Below are 24,048 nucleotides of genomic sequence, written 5' to 3'. Positions count from 1 at the left end.
TCATTTCTACTGCTTGGATCTTACTATCATGTCTCTTATTAGTTACCAGCGTTTCTAGTCTGTATGTTACAATTGGTATGAAATACTGTTTATATAATGTTAATTTTGTTCTCTTGGGCACTTTGTCATCCCATAAAAGCTTTCTGACTTGATGATAAAATGTTGTACCTTTACTTAGTCTGTTATTAATTTCAGGGCTGATTTCATTACTTCCATTAATAAAATGCTACCCATATATGTAAACTGTTCTACATTCTCTAACCGTTCTCCGTCTATGTTCACTTGGCCTCTTTTTTTCTCTTTTCCACAGTGCATGGCTACAGTTTTCTTTTTACTAATTACCATTCCAAACTCCTTCAGATTTAAATTCCAAATGTCCAGTCTCCTTTATACTTCCTTTTCTCCCTTTCCTCAAATCACCACATCATCTGCAAATAACAAAGCATTCAATTCATCACTACTGATACTCTGTTTTACACATTTTATGATTACATCCATCAATATAATAAAGAATAATGGTGACAGTGCACTTTCCTTGCTTGAGACCTTTTTTTGTATAAAACATTTTAGAGTCACCACTCCCCATTTGTACACTGCTTTTACCCTCACGATACAACATTTTTATCTTGTTAATTAATGACTTTAGTACATTCCTTTTCAGCAGGCATTCTATGACCTTCTCCATTAGTTTTAACCCATGTCATAATAGGGTTATACCTCTATAATTTTCACATTTCTTCCTATTTCCTTTTCTGAATAATAGTACAATGCTTCCTTGTTGCCAATCTTCAGCTATCCTTTCATCCTTCCATATGGCATTGAGGGTTCTGTATAGCCACTGTAGTCCAATGATTCCTGCTGCCTTCATCATATCAGCATTGAATTAGTCTTTTGCACTTGCTTTACCTTTGGTCATTGCTTTCACTGTCCTTTCAAGTTCCAACCATGTTATCGGGTTCTCTTCTTCTCATCAACATCAATCATCAATCAATACTGATCTGCATTTAGGGCAGTTGCCCAGGTGGCAGATTCCGTATCTGTTGTTTTTCTAGCCTTTTCTTAAATGATTTCAAAGAAATTGGAACATCTCCCTTGGTAAGTTATTCCAATGCCTTACTCCCCTTCCTATAAATGAATATTTGCCCCAATTTGTCCCCTTGAATTTCAACTTTATCTTCATATTGTGATCTTTCCTACTTTTAAAGACGCCACTCAAACTTATTTGTCTACTTTTTCATCTACTTATTCGCCTATTATTTCCATTTTCTTATCTCCTTCTTCCTCCGAGCAGTCATTCTCATTCTCTCTATCACCTTCTAAAGACCCTTTTCATCATGTACTATGGATACATCTTCTCTCTCTAATGCTTTGATTTTTTCTTGATTTATTCTTTTCGATTTTATTACTCGGTATAATAGTTTCTTATTTCCTCAATTATCTTGCTCAATTTTGTTGGTAAACTCTCCCCAACATTTCTCCTTTTCTTCCATGATACTCCTCTTTACTTGTAGTTTCAATCTTTTGTATTCCACATGTAACCTTTCTATCTTATTCTCATCCCTCTGATACATTTTTTCTTTTCCTTATCCATTTCTTTCTTCACCTTGTTCCTTTCTTTTATTTTGTCTGTCCACCACCGCGTCTCCTTTCCTTTAACCTTTGCTTTTGTTTTTCCGCATAGCTCAACTGCTGCTTACACAAATGTCTGTCTTAAATTGTCCCACTCTTCTTCTCCACTTCATATTTCCGTGTTAGGCAACTTCCTTTTTATACAATCTTGGAATGCCATTCTTTTATCTTCCTCCTCCAATTTCCAAATCCTGATTTTTGGTTTCTTCTTCAATATAATTTTAGGGATTTTTACTTGTTTTAATTCCACAATTAATAATCTATGATCACCTTCCATACTTTCAGTGAGGATTATCTTCTTATTCATGACGTATTTTCCCCATTCTCGGTCTGTTATTATAAAATTGATGAGCGTTCCATACTGTCCATCTTAACTGTATCGGCTGATCTTATGGCTATTCCTCTTCATAAACCATGTGTTCTGTATTATCAGGTTCTTTCTGATACAAAAGTCCAACAGTTTCTCTCCATCTTCATATTTCTATTGCCATACCCATGTGGGCCCAGAACATTCTCATATCCCATTCTATCAGTTCCCACATGAGCATTCGGATCTCCCATTATCATGATCCCATCTCCAACAATATGTGTTTCCAGTTTATTGAGGAACTCTTCTTTTTCCTTCATGCTACATCCTGTCTGTGGAGCATACACCTGTACTATCTTCCGTAGTTCCTTGTTTACATGTAAGTTATGTGCATTATTATAATTCTTTCATTTACATACTCAACTTCAGCTATTGGTTCAACATTCTGATTCACTACACAGTAGTTAATACAGTATAGGGTTAAAATATTCTGGAAGACCATCAGAGAAGAGTAAGTATGATGTCTCAATTATCACTGTGGGATGGAAGGAGAGAGAAATGATATAGTCAAGAGAATCAACTTATATTAAATGACATGGGACCAAGAAAAGATTATATGGCTTACTACAGCATTTGGTGTGGTCCAATAACTTTTGTTTTAATAAAAGTTCTTAATACAAACTAATTTTCAAAGCAAAGGGACTGAATTTTATGTGGAATCGAAACAATAGGTGCATCAGATACCTCTCATGTCTACAAACATTTTCACACTCCCGACAATCAAACTTTAAACCTTTTGCTATTTCCAACTGCAATATTTTGTGAGAAATACAATTTTCATAATTTCCCAATTCAATTAAAAATCATTTCTCCATTCCAGTTACTACCTAGATTTCAGTACCTCAAATAATGATGTTTTCTTAGAATAGCTCTGAAATTTCCTATTACTTGGTCCTATCAAATCACTTTAAGTTCACTTTATGTCATACAAAATTCCATCTTCTTAACAAACTATGATCAGACATTCAAACAATAGATACAGTTTCTCTCACCACCCAAACAGATATTTGCAATGGGAAAAATCAGATAAATAAAGCAGATTATAATGTGAACATTTTGGTTTCTCTCTTATTTTCATTAATTTTTATAAAGGGTGGAAAAATTAATTTTTAAAAAATTATTTTCTTAAGGGTTTAACATTGCACCATCATTTGAAGTTTTGGCAATTATGGAATAGGAAAATCATCTTCAGGGCTGTCGACAGTGGTGTTTGAACCCACCATCTTTCGAATGCAAGCTTATAACTACACAGCCTTTACTGTGCAGGCAAAATAAAGCAAAAAGGAAAATTACACAAGTAAATATGGTATATAGCCCTTTCTACAAATGAGAATTCCAGGTCTGCATGTATGCACTTACCTGAGCTATGGTGCCATTGACTAGATTGGTATCTACTAACTGAGGGAACAGATGAGCTTGGGATTCATCTCCATCCCAACGGGCTGGCTGTTGTCGACTGTTGCGTCCTGCCTGCAAGCATACCTAGTTATTTAAGACACTCCACTGGGAAATTCAATTAATTATCAAACACACACACACACACATGCGCACACACATGCAGGTTAGAAAACGGAAATGCTACAACTAAAGCTTATCAGAGCACATTTTATGGTGCCATTTCATCAAAATGTATTTCATAACTAGTTTATACAGTAGTTACAGAGATTTTCACTGGGAATCCACAACAGTGCCTATTTTACTATTCATCAGAAACTTGATATATACTGTAAATAGAAATTAAAATAAAGATATGAAGGGAAACATCAGTAGCTATGGATTCTAACTCTTTCAACTTGCCTTCTAAATAAAGTCAGTCTATTTCTTGTAAAATGATGCTATATGTACACTTATCTGAAAGGAACTAAACAAGGAAGAGCAATCTAATTTTTGTAGACTTTTCAGACAAGTTATAATGGAATGTTTTGAAGTTGACAGTGAGGAGAATTACGCCCTAGAAAACACCTTGTAAGCAATCTATTTACATGTAATTAATATTTCTCAATTTCATCTTTAAAATAAGGTATTCCTACACCATAACTGGTATATATTTACGTATTCTATGAAGTCCATGACTGGAGTCAGTCATTCATATTATTTCCACTATCAGTCTTGTGGATTACCGAGCTCATAAGCTGCAGTCGCTTAAGTGCGGCCAGTATCCAGTAATCGGGAGATAGTGGGTTCGAGTCCCATTGTCGGCAGCCTTGAAGATGGTTTTCCATGGTTTCCCATTTTTACACCAGGCAAATGCCGGGGCTGTACCTTAATTAAGGCCACGGCCGCTTCTTTCCACTTCCTAGGTCTTTCCTATCCCATCGTCGTCATAAGACCTATCTGTGTCTGTGCGACATAAAGCAAAAAAAATCTTGTAGATTCAAGTGATCAGGCTGAAAAGCATTAATCTACACCCACAGTTACCTTTACATTCCATTTTACCAACATTCTTCATAAATGCATATTAACATCAGCAGAGAGAGTTCTAAGTTTCTATTAAAATCAAATTATTAAAACTTAATATTTCCCTTCAAAGGGCTTACAAGTTTGATTCTTTTTTTTTTTTTTTTTTTTCACACAATTAATATTCAATCTGGACATCTTTAATATAGTAATTTTTATTATTCTGTTCTATTACTAACAAGTTATTTCTATGGTAGTCATTTTTTTTTAAAATGAAGTTCACCTATAGTAAGCAGTAGAGTACAAACGTCTGGAGCAGTTGATTTGCTGAAAATTACATCACCACTAACAAAATCTGTGCCTTGAATTCTTTGGTCATTGTTGTAGTAAGCTTCTAGTGAAAAATCCTTGTGTGAACCTTAGTTACTAGTTGAAAGATCCAACTAGGTTTGCTATTTTATCAAAGAGTTAAATTTCACAAAATAATTGGATTAATCCTCTTAGTGCCATGCTTTCATGCTGAGAATGTGCCAAGAATGCCAGGCTGATTAGCAGCATTTTCAAGTCCCTATTTAAAGCACCACATAATTTACAATTTTGAATATTTTTATTTTAAACCTGCAGGAAATGTTGAGAATGGTATGTACTTACTACCGACAATAGTTATAATAAGCAAATTATCACCCACACCACCCCTATTAATGCCCCTCCAGTAATGACACAGGGGAGCTTAAAGATCAACATAACTCCTCCTCCCCTCTACACCCCACCCCTCCTTTACCGCACAAGTATAACACCAGAAATAGAAATGTTAGTCAGGCAGGAGCTGCCGGAACAGTCAGATCTACTTAACACCACCTTGATAAGTAAGTTACTTGTCAAATGACATATTACCTACTTGAAATTTCTTGTCAATACGCATGCTTCAAAATACTAACTTCTGTTTTAATTCATTACAGACAATATCCCTCTCAAAGACTAATAATCTCACATGGCCCTGTTTTATGGCCAGATGCCCTTCCTGCTGTCAACCCTATATGGAGGGATGTAATCACTATTGTGTGTTTCTGTGGTGGTTGGTAGTGTAGTGTGTTGTGTGAATATGAAGAGGAGATTGTTGGGACGGACACAAACACCCAGTCACCGAGCCAGGAGAATTATTCAGAAGCGATTGAAATCCGCGACCCGGCCGGGAATCTAACCCGGGACCCCCTCAAGTGAAGGCCAGTATGCTGACCATTCAGCCAACGAGTCGGACAAACTTTGTTGTTTACTCTATGGAAACAAAATGCAAGATATTGCCATCTGCTGTTCATAATCGTGCTGAATGTAGATAGTAAGATGTGTTGCTCAAACAATGATATATCGTTACTGGCACTTTACATACAAGTATCAAAGAACGATATACTGTATCGTTGTCTGGTATTCTAAAGGTTAATATAATAATATTGTTAAGATATGTTCAAAATTCCTGAAAAGATCTACTGTGCTAATAAAGCAGGTGACACAGGTGTAGAATATATTGGAAGTGTAAAGTGTTTACAGAAGTTTTTATTTGTAAACCTTATTAAGTAGTACCTACTGTATGATCTGAAGTGTGGTGATAGAATGTTTTATTTGTATGCCATGTAATTACCTAACCTGTACAGTGTAAATATTTTGGTAACATATTGTATGTGTAACTAGTAGGTTTCATTCCTACATTTACTGGAACTGTCCAGAAAGTTGTCACATGAATTTTAGAACAGGGTGTGTTGGCCTTTGTTAGTTATGTATTCTAGAAAGTATGTTCATACTATTCTGGAAATGGAAGATTCACGATCATGGGTATTCAAGAAAGTTATTTAAACATCGCGACCAAAGTAAGAGTTGTGATTGGTGAATCTGGGTGACAATAGGCAGGATCCTGCATTCTGATTGGCTACTCCAAGGCCAGAGTTCCCTTTGTAAAGAGAGCGAGGCGGCATTTCGTGGTCTGTCTTCTATCTCTTGACTGTCCGAAGTTTTGACGTCGTCAGTGACGCCTCACTACCGGGATGGGCTACTTTGGGGTAAGCACTCTTGATTTCTGTCCCAACTTAAATTACTTTTAATGTTCGTTTGCTTTTTCATTTAGGAGTTTGCCCTAACCACACCCAGATTCGCCACTCAATTATTTCAGATGCATTAGCTTTTCAGCTGGGTTTGCCTGTTTGTTTTGGAGGCATTCCCCTTTCCTTGTTTTGCTAAACATGTAAATTGCTTGAGGTTTTGCCTCTAGTAGTTCCGTGTCACTTGTTGCACGCTAGTTTTTCCACTGGCCCGCATCAGAAGTGTTTTTGCTGTAGGACCAAGTTGAATTGGCCTCTGCGCCAAGTTTAGATATTTCTGATTTTACCCCGTTTCAACTGTGTTCAGATATTTGCAAGATACGTTTAACTTCACTCTAAATTGTAACAGCATGTTACGTTTCTCCTTACCTTCCAAATTGTATTGTACAACTTGATTTGTAAATAGATGTATGGTATATGCTTGACTCTTTGAACTTATGGGAAGCTATTGTCAAGGAACGTCTAATTTGTGTGTCTCAAAGAACACATAATTGTATTTACAATCTGTGTACCGGTACCTTCCGCATGGCTGAATTTGTTCGGAATTCATTTGTAAAGTCCATTTGTAAACAATATATTTTGAAAATCACGGATCACGGTTGATTTTCTGGAAACTGCAACCTAAGCCATCTCCATGCCCTTAGTAGGTTCCCGGCTCATTTCCACGTTCCTGGTTTATTACCGTCAAGTTGCCCCTACTGATTTTTACCAGTGTTGTTATGGGCGGAGTTCCGCGTAGTTCATCAGATGGTGTGTGTGTGTGTGTGTGTGTGTGTGTGTGTGTGTGTGTGTGTGTGTGTGTGTGTGTGTGTGTGTGTGTGTGTGTGTGTGTGTGTGTGTGTGTGTGTGTGTGTGTGTGTGTGTGTGTGTGTGTGTGTGTGTGTGTGTGTGTGTGTGTGTGTGTGTGTGTGTGTGTGTGTGTGTGTGTGTGTGTGTGTGTGTGTGTGTGTGTGTGTGTGTGTGTGTGTGTGTGTGTGTGTGTGTGTGTGTGTGTGTGTGTGTGTGTGTGTGTGTGTGTGTGTGTGTGTGTGTGTGTGTGTGTGTGTGTGTGTGTGTGTGTGTGTGTGTGTGTGTGTGTGTGTGTGTGTGTGTGTGTGTGTGTGTGTGTGTGTGTGTGTGTGTGTGTGTGTGTGTGTGTGTGTGTGTGTGTGTGTGTGTGTGTCTCTCTCTCTCTTAGGTACTGTGTAACTGCACTTACTTTACTCCCTTTACTGTGTTTGTGTAGCTGCTGAAGCAGCGGTTACACAGGTACACAAGCAATTGTTATAGAGATATTAAAACTGACCTCATCTGATAAAATTATTTGGTGTATATTTTGATACATGGATTCAAAATTATACGAAGCCTCCGTGGCTCACATGGCAGCACGCTGGCCTCTCAGCACTGGGTTCCATAGTTCAAATCCCGGTCACTTCATGTGAGATTTATGCTGTACAAAGCAGAGGTAGGACAGGTTTTTTTCTCCAGGTACTCCGGTTTTGCCTGTCATCTTTCATTCCAGCAACATTCTCCAATATCATTTCATCTGTCAGTATTAATCATTGCCCCAGAGGAGTGCGACAGTCTTCGGCAGCCAGCACAGTTCCTATCCTTGCCATTAGATGGGGGCTCTATTCATTCCATTCCTGACCTGGTTGGCTGACTGGAAACAGGCTGTGGATTTTCATTTCTCTCAAATTATATGACTAGCTAAAGATTAAACTTTTTAGTAATTTGGGATGTGATAGGAGACTCTTAAACTCTCCCCTGCCAAATAGTTTTCCATTTAGTGGAACCATATCTACAAAATTATAAAATCTTAATAGGTAGAGTAAGAAGTTTCTATCAAGACTGAAAAGACATACATACATACATACATTCATCATCATCATCATCATCATTTTCCCTTATTCAGCTCCTGCCGGGTCGGGGTATTTATGACACTTCTCCATCTTCCTCTTTCCATCCACCATTCCTCCTCCATGATCTTGTCCCAGTCTAAATTTTGTCTTCTTATGCCGCTCTCCAATGATTCAATCCACCTCGTTCTAGGTCTTCTTCTTGCTCTCTTGCCCTCGTACTTTGCCTCCAGCACATGTCTTGGAATTCTATTCTCATACATCATCTTTACATGTCCAAACCACCTTAGTTGTCCGACTCGCTGGCTGAACGGTCAGCGTACTGGCCTTCGGTTCAGAGGGTCCTGGGTTCGATTCCCGGCCGGGTCGGGGATTTTAACCTTAATTGGTTAATTTCAATGGCACGGGGGCTGGGTGTATGTGTTGTCTTCATCATCATTTCATCCTCATCACGACACGCAGGTCGCCTAAAGGCGTCAAATCAAAAGACCTGCACCTGGCGAGCCGAACATGTCCTCGGACACTCCCGGCACTAAAAGCCATACGCCATTTCATTTCACCTTAGTTTATTCTTTTCAACTCTCTCATTTAGATTTCCTATCCTAATTTCCTTCCTAACAACTTCTATTTTCACTCTGTCTTTTCTATCATACATCTTAGGAATTTCATCTCACTGGCTTGAATTCTACTCTCTTGCCTGCTAGTCAAAGTCCAAGTCTCAGCTGCATAAGTCAGTATGGGTACATAGTACATTTTGTACATTATCTCTTTACTTTACCCTGGTACTTTTTTTTTTTTGCAAGTTGCTTTACGATGCACCGACACAGATAGGTCTTATGGTGATGATGGGACAGGAAAGGGCTAGAAGTGGGAAGGAAGCGGGCATGGCCTTATATAAGGCACAGCCCCAGCATTTGCCTGGTGTGAAAATGGGGAAACCACGAAAACCATCCTTCAGGGCTGCTGACAGTGGGGCTCGAACCCACTATCTTCCGAATACTGGATACTGGCCGCACTTAAGCAACTGCAGCTATCGAGCTCGGTAGGTACTTCTTTGCTCCACACAAGTTCTTATACTTTGGTAGAATGTATTACCGTGCTGTAGCCTCTCCATGTCCACCCTAAAATTTTGTAGGGCTAGAAGTGGGAAGGAAGCGGCCATGGCCTTATTTAAGGCACAGCCCCAGCTTTTGCCTGGTGTGAAAATGGGAAACCACGGAAAACCATCCTTCAGGGCTGCTGACAGTGGGGCTCGAACCCACTATCTTCCGAATACTGGATACTGGCCGCACTTAAGCAACTGCAGCTATCGAGCTCGGTAGGTACTTCTTTGCTCCACACAAGTTCTTATACTTTGGTAGAATGTATTACCGTGCTTTAGCCTCTCCATGTCCACCCTAGAATTTTGCATTAATTCACTTCCTAGGTATTTCAAGCTGTCCACAATTTTCAGACTCTGACTTCCAATTTTCACAGTGCCCTTTTCTTGCCTTCACCCTCTCGACACCATAGTCTTGCTTTTCTCTGTACTGAATTTCAAGCCATACTTCTTAATTTTTTTCATTCAGTACATCTAGTTGTTGCACTTCTTTGTTGTTCTTTCCCCAGATCACATCATCATCTGCAAATAACAGTATCTTCATCTCTTTATCTCCATAGGCTTCCTTTGTTTCCTTTACAATTTCGTCTACAACCATAAAAAACAATAGAGGTGACAGCAAACTCCCCTGTCTTGGTCCAGTCTTATTCCTAAACCATTCTGTTTTTCCAACTGAGGTCAGTACTCTGCTAACACAGTTGTTGTACACTGCTTGCACCATTTCTAACATTTCTCTTCCGAGTGTCTTTTTAACCATGGTTTCCCAAACCTTCCCTCTGGGGACACTACCATATGCCTTTACTATATCTATGAAGGTCATGACCAGATCCTTTCCATATTCCCAGTTTTTTTCTATCAGCTGTCTCATGCTGATGATATGGTAAAAAATGATACAATGGATGTAAATAGTACCTTTTTGATAGTGGATTAATTTTAGAAGCCAGAGAAGTCAAGAAAAGAGAAATTCCAAGCGGAGTGAAGCTGAAATTTCTATCCACAAAACATAACTACTTACATGTGTCTCAGATCATGCCAAGTTATGATATACAATAGCTTCTTCTTTAGAATAAATTTTTTTTTTTTTTTTTTGCTAGTTGCTTTACGTCGCACCGACACAGATAGGTCTTATGGCGACGATGGGACAGGAAAGGGCTAGGAGTGGGAAGGAAGCGGCCGTGGCCTTAATTAAGGTACAGCCCCAGCATTTGCCTGGTGTGAAAATGGGAAACCACGGAAAACCATTTTCAGGGCTGCCGACAGTGGGATTCGAACCTACTATCTCCCGAATACTAGAATAATTTTAAGTTACTTAGTGCCTCTTAGAAAATCCCCATGGAGTACATGCTGAACAACACTGGGGACTACACAATGCTGTCACAGACTTCTATAGATTGATGACTTCACCTCTGCCGTGTCTATTTTCAGCAGTGTGGCAACTATCTTTTAGTGTTGAAATCTGCCCAAAACCTGCTCTATGAAATATGCAAGTACATCATATAGCAAATTTTAGTATCTCTGAACGAGTTCATCCTACGTGAAGTGTCTTTCTACTGCCCACAGGGTAGCTATCTCTGTGGATCAGTGGTAGAGTGCCGGCCTCCGGATCCCAAGATAGCGGTTTCAAGGGCTGAAAAACGTCCATTCATCCCTCCACGTCGTACGATGTCGGCATGTAAAAGATCTCTGATGACACATTTGGTGTTTATCCAACAAAATTCATTAAATCTCAGCCATAGATGCCCAAAAGAGTTTTGGTTTACTCGGTCTGCCATCTAGTAGGCCTAGAGTAAAACAGAACATTGAAAATGATGAGTAGACAGCCAGATGGTGTCAAATTAAAATATCTGCACATGGTAGCTGAGGCCATATGATTATTACAATGAGGTACAAAAATTTATCTTGTTGATCAATATTCGCATCAGAATTTCTAAATAAAATAGGCCACTTTATATTGTGGTCATTCCTCTCTTCAAAGTTAACACGCCATTTAGGAAAAGAAACACATACGCTATTGATGCACTATATCACAGACATTCTAAACCAGTACAGACACATTTTGAGTGTTTATAACCAAATTCATGTATAACAACAATTCACTGTATGTGTATCTACCCTTCTACCCATTAGCCTCATTTCCCACAGGGTAGGGGATGAAGCAAGATGAAATTACATGGCTTGTTTTTACGGCTGGATGCCTTTCCTGCTATCAACCTCAGTTGAGAAGCTAATGATGAAATGAATGATAGTGAATGAAATTGGGTAAGGAGGTGGAAGAATTTGGCTGTGGCCTATGAATAGGAACAGTCCTGGCATTAGCCTGGAAATGAAACTGGGAAACCACAGAAAACCATTCTCAGGACAGATGGCGGTGGGGTTCGAACCACCTCATCTCCCGAATGCAGTGCTCGGCTCTATAGCCATAACTACTCTGCCTGGTAACGAGAATTCATTATTGTGATAAAATTTCTCATCATAATGAACTCTCTTTTATAACAGATTTTACTGTACTTCTTCGGATTCCCAGATTGCAGGTTCAAACACAGCAGAGTTAGTCAGATTTTTGAAGAGTGCAGAAAGGTCCATGTCATACAATGTTAACATGTAAAACGCCCCTGGCAACAAATTTGGTATTTACCGAACAAAATTACTTAAAACGCAGTCACAGACTGCTGAACAATGTTCTGGTTTTCCTACAATTTAGTACAGTAATACAAAATGTCAAAACTGATATGCAAGCAGCCTGAATGGTATCAAATCAAAATATCTGCACATAATTATTGTTCTTAAAATGTCAAATCCTATTTAATGCGCTCTGATAGGCAGTTAACTGGTTAATAACAGCACACGACACACACCACACAAAGACTTACACTTACAGGGTTAGCATTGTTAGTTCCAAGCGAAGGAGCACTTAGGCCTTTATATTCTACTGTTGGGCTGACAGCAATGGTTGGTAAGGTGGGAGAGAAGGATGTCTTCAACTCAAGCTCATCCTCTTGTTGAAGATGTGAAGAAGAATCTGTGTGTTCCTCAGTAGAGAGGTCTTCCACAACAAGTAGTGAAGGTGATTTACCTATGCTAGTCAAAGCAAATGTGTTCTGGCTTAAATTACTAGCCTCAGAGTTTGCACTATTGCTAAGAATACTTTTATCTAAGCTCAGTCTGGCTTTTAAAGCCTTTGAGTGTTCAATCGTTGAGGAAGGTGTGCTTCGGCTACAACCCAGACTCGTCTTGTCTACGTCCACTGGGTTGTTACCTGACTGACTAGACGACGAGCTGTCGCAGTCTTTTTCAGAGGAAGATGAGTTTGAAATTTCTGAACTAGAAGAAGTTTCTGTTACGGGAGAAAGAGGCTTGCTGTCCTGTTGGTTTTGCAGCAGCCTTGCCTTCTTTTGTGCTTGAGCTTGTAGCCGGAGAACTTGTGGACTTGATCCCCATGTGTACAGTTTGTTTGAGCAGCTCACAGCAAGCTAAACAGAAAAAACACAACGCGGAATTTAACATCTTGTATGAGTATTCCATCTAACAAAAAAGAAATGAGAAACAGTTCAACAAAATACATCGTTATTAAAAATCATAATTCTAAACAAAATTATATACATAAATTCAAACTTTAGAGTTAAAGATAAACAAACAACCATCTTGGGTCAACAAGAAAAACAAATGAGAAAACAGACATGAAGAATGGTGTTTGAAGTTCACACTTTAATTACAACACTCCAGTCATGCAGAAGTATACTCTGAGAATGAATGAATGCTGGTAGGAACATACTATATATATATTGTATATGAATAATCCCTGCATCCTAATTTTAGGAAAGGAAATTATTTTCTTGTATTTGCGTAGTTCTATTAAATATTTATATTGAAAACCATAAATACAACAGTACAATAACTAAAATTATGAAGCAACTTGTCATCTTTCAATCTTCATTAGTAGACCTATAGTCCAGTGACATTTCAAAATATAGTCTACTGGTATCTGGTCTGCATGACCGATTTGTGAGAGTAAATATGAATTTCTCTCGTGTGAACTGCTAACAAATCTGTGGAAATTCACAATGCTTTCTTCATAATCGGCTGGTAGACATTGCACAAGCTAATTTTCCAACAAAAGCTGATGTTACTTCATTTAAAAACATGTGTGAGCCATCCGCTGATCGCTTTCCAACTTGTAATTTTTAATTATATTTCTACTGCTTCCATAATCCACTTTTCACTAGTAACCACACATCAACGAGCTAGAATAACATAGAGAGGCAGAAGCGCTGCCTGGGTGAAGCTAATAGAATGAACGTCCGCCATGTTTCCTGTGGTCACACAAGCAAGGGGGCATGGCCCTTAAATGACAAAACGTGTAGAAAATACGCATTTTAGAATCACTGGGGGAGAATTAAAGACCGTTGCCGAAAGCATTAAAAGTCATAGACTACGAATACCGCCACTTGATCATACTGCGGCACGAGAGCCAACATCATGACCAATTGATTGTAAGGTATTTCAAAATCATCACACAGTGACATACAAATAGGCCTCAAAATCGAAACAAGAGCGTTACCTTGCTTATCTGTTGTGGTTAAGCGTAAATTACAATAAAAATCGTGGACATAAATATTTATGACAGAAAGCCTTAAAATGATAGAGACCTACAATAGGTTACAACCTTATTCTGATCATATTTTTGAAAGTATTGCATCCCCATGAGTACTGCTTTTCTTTCCTAATCTATTTAGCCTCCAGGGTTGGTTTCTCCCACGAACTCAGTGAGGGAACCCACCTCTCCCACCTCAAGGGCAGTGCTCTGGAGTGTGAGACCTTGGGTCGGGGATACAACTGTCTTACGGCGATGATAGGATAGGAAAGACCTAAGAATGGGAAGGAAGTGGCTGTGGCCTTTATTAAGGTATAGCCCCAGCGTTTGCATGTTGTAAAAATGGTAAACCACGGAAAACCATCTTCAGGGCTGCCAACAATGGGGTTCAAACCCACTATCTCCCGGATGAAAGCTCACAGCTGCGCGCCCCTAACCGCACGGCCAACTCGCCCAGTACACGAGTACCGTACCACTATAATTGTTTAATGTAATTATTTATTATAATATAGGGGGCATATCATGTTTTTCCCATTACCATATCATACTGGGATTACTAGCTGAAAAAAGCCAAGTCATCTCCATACAGGCCATAAAGGCCCATGGAGGGATGGAAGGTAAAGGCTTCCACTATCCGTAACCTCGGCACTTGATCGGGTAGAGTGGTTAGCTCTAAGCCAGGCTGCCTTTTCCCCAGGAATTAACCTGGTACTCATTTTTGGTGTAGGATGAGTGAACCTCAGGGCCACGTGCACCACCGAAAGTGGAAATCTCATTGCATAAATTTTATGACTTCCTGGCGTGGATTCGAACCCACGTCCTTCTGGGCACGCCAAGCACGCCTTTACCGCCTCGGCCAGGCAGCCCCTACTAGCTGAAAGGTAACCATGAAAGTTGTCCATTATGAAGTGTAGGCCTAGCCTAGTTTTAAATACCAATGCAACTGACATCTACAATAAAGGCTGCATAAATTGCAAAAATGGCAGTAAAATACTGTATTTACCATACTTGGTATACGTTTGGTCCGCCTCTGTGGTGTAGTGGTTAGTGTGATTAGCTGCCGCCCCCAGAGGCCCGGTTCGATTCCCGGCTCAGCCACGAAATTTGAAAAGTGATAAGAGGGCTGAAACGGGGTCAACTCAGTCTCGGGAGGTCAACTGAATAGAGGTGGGTTCGATTCCCACCTCAGCCATCTTGGAAGTGGTTTTCTGTGGTTTCCCACTTCTCCTCCATGCAAATACCGGGATGCTACCTAACTTAAGGCCACGGCCGCTTCCTTCCCTCTTTCTTGTCTATCCCTTCCAATCTCCCCCCCCCCCCCCCCCCCGCAAGGCCCCTGTTCAGCATAGCAGGTGAGGTCGCCTGGGTGAGGTACTGGTCATCCTCCCAAGTTGTATCCCCCGACCCAGAGTCTGAAGCTCCAGGACACTGCCCTTGAGGCAGTAGAGGTGAGATCCCTCGCTGAGTCCGAGGGAACAACCAACCCTGGAGGGTAAACAGATAAAGAAGAAGAAGGTGTACGCTTGACCGAAATAGGTGACTTTCGTGGTTACGCTTTTTTGGTGGTGGGCACTCCATGTTCTTTGTTCGTAAATGTGAATGAAAATTAAATAGGGTTGGAACGGCATTTGCCAGTAATCACCGTTGGTCATTTGTTTCTTACATGCACTTATCTTCGAAATGTACAGAGCATAAGTGACTGTATTGAGTGGGATAACATTTATCTCTTTTCGTCCTCACAACGCATTGTTCCGTTAATTTCTTGTTCTTTAAGGGAAATCTGAAACATAATCCGACAAATAATTACTGTGGCTATCCGTACTTTTGATGTGTAAACAATAAAATGGGTTTAATTACAAATAGAAATTACAAAAAGGAATCTCTGCTATCATTCAGTAAACTTAAAATATGATATATCCTTGGTTTTATTACTCTGATTAGTACAACTGTATGCTGAGTATACGGCTGGCATTCTTGAAAGCGAGAATCTATCTTTTTACTTCAACACTTACACTTAGATAGTGCATACCAATTTAGTTTCCTGTCATCTCAACATATGTTCTCGAGCCAATTCGCTTTGTTTTGACAACCGTTAACATGGTTGCCCCTTATGAACTTACTTCTGCAGGGAGCGCTGATGTCAGGCATACAGCCCCTCTATGTTATTCTAGCTCATTGCCACACATACAAAATGCCTGTTTTCAGTCACATATTTGCCTATCCTGCTCTTTTGCTGTGATCCCTGAAGAATATGAGCTCTTTGTCGATACAGTGAAAACCTGTCCTCACGCATCTATTCGACGAGGCTATAATACACACTATCTTCAAGGAATTACTCCTGGGACAGTAGTCCTATTGGAAGACTATTACAAGCTCTATGACAAAGATCCTTTCTGTGAGCAAACCCTTCAGACAGTGCAAAGTGTTCTCTCTTCCATTTCTCAGTAAAAGGAGGAGCAATGAATGAAGGAGATGATTGAAGTTTACATGGGAAGGAGCAACCAGAAGGCCTGGAGGGAAACCTGTTCAGCAATACAATCATTAAAAGTCTGTTAAAAATGGCACTGGGAATGGGTGTGTGTCATCTTCATCATCATTTCATCCTCATCACGATGTACAGCTCACCTACAGGTGTCAAATCACTCCCAGCATTAAGAGCCATATGCCATTTCATCCTGATTAATCCTGGACATAACTCAGATCTTTTACAAGTACGAACAGTTGACAAAACTCGTCCTGTCTTCAAGTACAGCTGTCGGAATGTGCTCTGTCTTCTTTCAACTGTTGTGGACACTCTGCTTTATGACTTCTGTGGTTTTCCTAAATAATACCAGACAAATAAGTTGCGAAGATGGTCCCTTAAGTAAGTTCACCGCCGACTGCTTTTCCAGTACTTGCTCCAAGTACTGCAATGACGGAACATTAACACATGAAGGCCTAGTAGACTTTTAAAGGTTATGCTGTACTCCAGAATATGGTTTTGATTACAAGTAGAGATTCTCAAATGTTCTTGAATGCATTCTATTTGATTCTGTATGGCTAGAAAAGCATTTGATCAAGGATTTAGTTTTGATTAGACTGAAATTGCTGGACAGTTTATGTGGGATATAGTTTATTCAAAGAACGGATAATGTGGGATTTTTGAAACATGATTCAATTACGATGCGTGTAGGACCACATAATTTGAAGGAATAATCTGGGAAACTGTTGCTTCCGGGAATGGATAATTGAGGTTCCAATGTAATTGCAGCTGCATACTGCTGATGTAGCTAGGTGAGTTCCACTGTGAAAATTAACACAACAGACATTGCCTTGTCCACTTCTTAAGTTGTCTTGTCTCAAGGTTGTTATAGATTCTTATTTCCTATATTTCACCAGGAGGGGAATAGCCTCTCATGAAAACATAAATTCCAGACAGATCTCCACCAGCAACTGTATCCTTCTTCACTCACTCACTGAAGGCAGGATGGTTTGGTGGAAACCATCATCTTGATAGTTGAATTGACAAAAATCAAGATTCACAACCTTTAAACACCAGATAAAAAGCACATATATAAACTCTGCATTTTTGGAATAGCACATAAATATGCTGAAAAAAATGAAAAGTTGTTAAATTTTCTAAAAATTCATCGATTGCAAAAGTGAGTTTACTTTTTCGATGCATATGAATAATGTGACACACCCAACTAAACCTTTTATGTGAGGACAAGAAAATATATTAATGCACCTTGAAGGAATAAAAGTAAATATATGCATGGAAAAAGATCAACCATAATAAACATGAGAAAATAACCTAACTTTGCACCTTTTGTACTATCAGCAGCCTCAAATATAGTCCTTTGATGTTCATGTGTCTTGTTGATACCACATGGCCTCCACTCTCAATGTGCTATTTTACACCACCAAGAGTTTCCACACACAACTCACTTATTGTAAAATCTGCACGATGTAATAGATCTTTTGCCCTCTTCATTGCAAATTGTGAGCACTGCTTAACCCTTCCCATGTCAGGTGAACAATGGAGTAATTGCTCAAAGTCTTTATTTTCCCCCTTCAAAAGTGCTCAACATTTTTTAAATTCAGTAAGATAGTTTACACATCTGGTTGTAAGACAAAAAAAGTAATAGAAATACATTTCAATTACTGCATAATATGGTTTTACTATATTCTATGTTGAACAAAATAGCCAGAAAATGGAAGATGGTTTAAATTCCTTGGTCAGTAACACAAATGCATTAATAATGTGGACTGAATTATGAACTAATTACACACACAGTATATACAGAGAATCTTTGTGTTATGGTAAACAGTGAAATACTTACGCACATCTGTTCAGAAACAAATTCATGTGGTGATATCAGAAAGGCATAAAAAATGAACATACCAAGCTCTTAGATAATATATAAAATAGAACCATTGCCAAGTATTCAGTTGTAGGAGTATCAAATGTGAAATATTCTGGGAGATTAGTAGAATGAGTTCGTACCATTGCAAACCATTTTGTATATGTGGGCTCAGGAACTTCATTTTTGACGTCTATGCAATCAGCGTCAACAGCACCTGTGGGTGTGACTTCGTCTGATTCACCACTGTCACCCTCTGGTTTACTATCAATCTCACTTGAACCTTCAGTAAATGTATTATCACTGTCGTCACTATCTTCAAAATAACTTTCTCCTTCAATATCACTCATATTATCCAACATTTTACAAACTTAGGAACTGCTCATTTCATACGACTCCCTGCTGCAATGTTTACCCTGGAAGCCAGCATATTACTTGGCAAAACTAAAGATCCATATTTGACCAAAGCAGTAGTTGTATGCCCTTTAGAAAGATGAGTTCAATACGATGTAGAAGTGTACTTAAGGATATACAGCACTAAAGCCATCTATCAACAGGTTTTGGAGCCATGAGGAATATTCTGTCTATAATAGTGAGTGAGATTATGCTTCAAGCGGAATACTTCATCTACAACACTCAATTATCTGGATTGCAACCCTTAACAGCCCCCTCGTGTGTGCTTCTACATTTGTAGGGGGTTAACCTTGGTTACCCTCTTCAATTGAAGATCCTCTGCGTGGTGAGGGGGACTAGTAGCTCCTTTCTTGCGATGCCGAATGGAGCCCTATTGGGTAACCATTCGGTATACAAGAAGGAGGAAGCTAAAGCACTACCCAACCTTAAGGTGTAACGCGACCCGTGCCGATGGGGTGCATGGCACATGGGAGATGTGTCTTGAACGGAGCCTTCGAGATACTTGGCGCCCTCTCGCAGTAAGTAGCCTCACCCGGGTATGCGGGGCTCTGCCTGGGCAGATATTATATTTCCCTAGCTACTCGTGGGACCTAAATGAGTACCGTAGCTACCCAAAAACCGGCGAGCTCCTCTGGGGCCTCCGAAAGAAACACCAGTTCAGCAACAACCGATGGGGACTCTTCGGAGATACCCTCAGATAGTACGACCTTGACAGTAAGAGAGCTCACTCTACAGGTGGGCAATCTTCTAGTCCAGAAGAAGAAGAAGAAGAAGAAGAAGAAGAAACAGCGCTCCGGCGCTGAGAAGAGGAGATATAAGAAGGCTTTAAAGGCCCGGGAGCAGGCCAAAGAGGGCCTAACTCCTGGAGCTGAGAGGCCTTCTACTGCCAAGAAAGTGACGACTGTGGGGGGATCCAATGGGCACAAGAGGCGGGACCCTGAAAAGGGCTCTGCTTCTAGGGCACAGAGGACTCCACCCACCAAGACACCAGTGGGGAAACGACTTCTGTCGGGGGCAACCCCAGAAGAAGATCGGCAGGCCCACAAAAGACCCAAGGTGGAGTATGCCAGGATAGCTAAAGCTGGGATCAGGATGCCATAGTGCCTGTAGGATATCCTGACCAGCAGCTAACTGAGAAACAGGTGGAGTCTGTGGAAAAAGCTATCACCAATCTGATAGATGAGCTTCCGGAGCAGGGGCCCATTAAGCCTCAGTTCCTGGACTGCTATCTGTCGAGAGGTGTGGCCATCATTATCGCAGAGAATTATCAGACTGTAGCATGGCTTTCTAGTCTTGTTACAAGTATACAACTGTGGGAAGGAGCCAGGCTCTCAATTGTGGGCACGGATAAACTCCTTTCCTATAAGAGAGTCATGGTCTGGATACCAGGACAACCAAAGGACAATAACGTCCTTTAGGGAAGAATGGCACGCCAGAACCATGGCTTAAATCCGAACAGCTGGAGGGTCTATGACCGCAAGGAGGAGAAGAGAGGTGTCCGACTTGTGGTCAGCATAATTTTAATTTCGTGTGGCTATTTCTAGCTGAGTGCAGCCCTTGTAAGGCAGACCCTCCGATGAGGGTAGGCGGCATCTGCCATATTTAGGTAACTGCGTGTTATTGTGGTGAGGATAGTGTTATGTGTGGTGTGTGAGTTGCAGGGATGTTGGGGACAGCACAGACACCCAGCCCCCGGGCCATTGGAATTAACCAAATGAAGGTTAAAATTCCCGACCCGGCCGGGAATCAAACCCGGGACCCTCTGAACCGAAGGCCAGTACGCTGACCATTCAGCCAACGAGTCGTGGTCAGCATGGACTCCAGAGATGTGGAAAAAGTGGTGGGGAAGATGATCTTCTGCGGACTGCATGTTGCTACCTTCACCTTGGTGGAGGGCATACGCGACAAGAGGACCAACCCCACCACAGAAAACACTGAGACCAGCAGGGGTGAAGAACGGGAGCCTAGACAGGAACCGGGGCCAGCCAAGCCTCAGGATTCATTGTGGGAGACGGAGCTGCACGTTCTGGAGACCGCATAAGGTAAAGTATTGCATGAAAGTAAGGAATGATTACTTTCATACAAGCAAACATACAACATTGTATAGCGGCCTCTAGGGTACTTATAAGAAGTATCCAGAAAGGCAGGTTTTCAGTCGCCCTGATACAAGAACCCTGGCTTAGACAGGGGCATATCATGGGACTAAAATGAGCAGGCTTCACTCTATTCAGTGGAGTAGCGGAGGAGAAGCCTAGAGCATGTATACTAGTTAAGGATCATAACGCTTGGGCTATACCGGGCTTCATTACTAGAGACCTTGTAACAGTTCTAGTGAGACATGAAGAGGGCAGACAGCCAAGAGACCTGGTTGTCTGTTCTGCATATTTCCCAGGAGACTCTGAATCTCCACCCGCGCCGGAGGAGTTCAAGAGACTGGTGATATACTGTAGGAAACAAGGACTTAACCTCATAGTATGATGTGACGCCAATGCTCATCACAGCATCTGGGGAAGTAAACATACAAACCGAAGAGGAGAGCATTTCATAGAATATCTATGTACAATTGATCTTGAGATCATGAACATAGGTGATACCCCTACCTTCATCAATAACAGGAGTGAGGGGATCATAGATCTTACCCTGGGTTCCATGGGAATCACAAATGAATTTAAAGACTGGAAAGTTTCTTATAGAGGACTCCTTCGAGATCCCATCTTATAGAAACCCTAGATGAATGGATGTCTTTTAGGGAGGACGTGAGGAGGGGACTGGAAGGAGGACCCTCAAATATAATTAAGAACAAAGAGAAGCTGGAGCTCAGTGTGAGCTTTCTCACACAGACACTGGTTACCTCTTATGAATTAAACTGCCCAGTCGTTAAGGCAAAAAGAGTAACAGGAAGCTTCAAGTTATCTTGAACACCTGAGGAGAAACACACGCAGGCTCTGGAATAAATACAGGGAACTTCAGGATCAAGAAAGTCTAGATTCTTATAAAGAATCACAAAGAAAGTACAAGTCAGAAGTCAAAAAGGCTTCTAAGAAATCTTGGAGACAGTTTTGTGACTCCATCGAAAGTCAACATGAAGCGGCAAGGCTTCATAAAATTCTAACCTTGGATGGAAGGGCAAGGCTGGGCTCATTGGAGTCACCTTTGGGTGGATATACATCCACAGAGGGGGAGACCCTGAACTTATTGCTTGATGCCCACTTTCCAGGTTCAGCAGTCACGAATAGTGAAGTAGAATCGAGCGGATCCTTCAGACCCTATAGAAGTGGCTGGAAGGAAGCCGCAGAGATTGTTACCCCAAGAAGGGTGAAGTGGGCATTAGAATCTTTTGCCCCTTATAAAAGCCCAGGAATGGATGGGATCTCCCCAGCACTTCTTCAGAAAGCAGGCACGGTCCTTATACCATACCTGGTCAGAATTTTTAGAGCCTGTCTTCACTATGGGGTACGTGTACTCCTTGTGGCGTCAGGCGAAGGTAGTGTATATACCTAAACCTGCAAGGTCTTCATATACTAGACCTAAGGATTATAGACCCATTAGTCTAACGTCTTTTCTTCTTAAGACTTTGGAAAGACTGGTGGATAGACATATCAGGGAGAAAGTATTAAGCGACTTTCCCCTGCATCCTCATCAACATGCATACCAACCAGGGAAGTCGGTTGAGACGGCACTACACCAGCTAGTTTCTAGGCTGGAGAGTGCCTTGGATCAGCAACAACTTGCTATGGTGGTATTCCTAGATATAGAAGGGGCCTTTAACTACACATCTTTGGGCTCCATAGAACTTAGTCTAGAGAGAATAGGAGTGAGCAGGATGCTCATAAAATGGATTATGGCCTCACTGCAGGGCCGTCAAGTTCTGTTTAGCCTCAACGCAGTAATGTTGAGAGCTAATATAGAGAGGGGGTGTCCACAGGGAGGAGTATTATCACCGACATTATGGTGTCTGGTAGTGGATGAACTACTTACCAGGTTATATGTTGGAGGAATTTACGCCCAAGGCTATGCAGATGACATTAGCCTGATGGCGGTGGGAAATTTCCCCAGTATGGTTTCAGAGCTTGTACAGAGCTCCCTACATAGGGTGGAAAGATGGTGCCACGACACGGACTTGTCGGTTAATCCCGACAAGACGGAGCTCGTGGTATTTACCAGGAGGAGGAGGCTAGACGGACTGTCAGAGCCTTTCCTATTTGGGAAAAAATTAGTTAAGACAACCTCAGTTAAGTACCTCGGGGTAATCCTTGAGGCAAGACCGAGTTGGAAGAAACATATAGACCATAAGGTGGATAAGGCTCGCAAGATTATGTGGGCCTGTCGCAGGGCCGTTGGAAAGACTTGGGGCTCTTGCAAGCACTAGACATCGATATCTTGGCTTACATTTCATGAGCCTGGAAGACATCAGGAATGTCAACATCCGGATATTGGTATCCTTTATAGGAGCACTAGGGCTGGACTAGGCAAACCCGTTTAAGGGACACAAAGGGTCTCCACAGACCTACGTGTAGAGCCCTGCGAAGGCAGGGCCCACCCATTCTTTATCTATCTCTAACCTTTAACAGTAAAGCAGAAGAACTAATAGAATAAATGGAAAAGAAGGACAATGCATTGTTGGGACTGAGTGAAACCAAGTGGAAAGGAAAGGGACAGAAGAGATTGAGAAAAGTGTTTCAGTTGTTTTGGCAGATTATTCTGTCCACAACATGGGAAAACAGTTAATTTTCCCATCTAAACTCACTTTCCATGGCATGATAAGCAATAGTTAACTAACTGTAAGGTCTACACTAACCACACCCGGGCGACTGGAGTGGGACATTGATGATGATGATGATGATGATGATGATGATGATGATGATGATGATGATGATGATGATGATGATGGTCTATGGTGGAAAGAATGATACAAGGAAGCAAATGAAAGCAAACCACAATCTTGTGCACTGCACCTGGGTACCCTGCTACTACAACCAAATTTATAGAATTATCCCCTAAATACTTCTATGAAGTTGTACCAGTATGCAGTGAACTCACAGATAGTGATACTCATAATTAATAAATTAAAAATGAGGATTCAGGAGTCAACAAAAGTGAAGCTGTGAGGAAAATACCGAAATACCTACTCTGGCTGCAGTTACAGTTCCTTTGGACATTTTACAGATTTGGAGATGCTTCATCAGAGGAAATTATGACCTAACAACAGGTGGGAACTTTATAATGAAGATGACTACTGCAAACTTAAAGGAAAAAGTGCTTAACCCATAATATTCTTTA

At 40.8% G+C, this 24,048-nt stretch overlaps 1 protein-coding gene across 1 annotated transcript in view; it reads right to left on the bottom strand.

The window, feature by feature from the left end:
* Window positions 1–24,048, bottom strand: part of ca (claret) — a 367,006-nt gene that overhangs the window by 74,801 nt on the left and 268,157 nt on the right. The window contains exons 21-22 of the mRNA XM_067136443.2: window positions 12,297–12,890; window positions 3,356–3,466 (exon numbers count right to left, since the gene is read on the bottom strand). Coding sequence (XP_066992544.2) covers window positions 3,356–3,466; window positions 12,297–12,890 — 705 coding nt within the window. The remainder of the gene's footprint in view (window positions 1–3,355; window positions 3,467–12,296; window positions 12,891–24,048) is intronic.

This window comes from Anabrus simplex, chromosome 1 (assembly GCF_040414725.1).
Source record: "Anabrus simplex isolate iqAnaSimp1 chromosome 1, ASM4041472v1, whole genome shotgun sequence".
In the NCBI taxonomy this organism is placed as follows: domain Eukaryota; kingdom Metazoa; phylum Arthropoda; class Insecta; order Orthoptera; family Tettigoniidae; genus Anabrus; species Anabrus simplex.
Note: the sequence above shows the minus strand (reverse complement) of the source record. Positions and strands in the feature narration are given on the sequence as shown.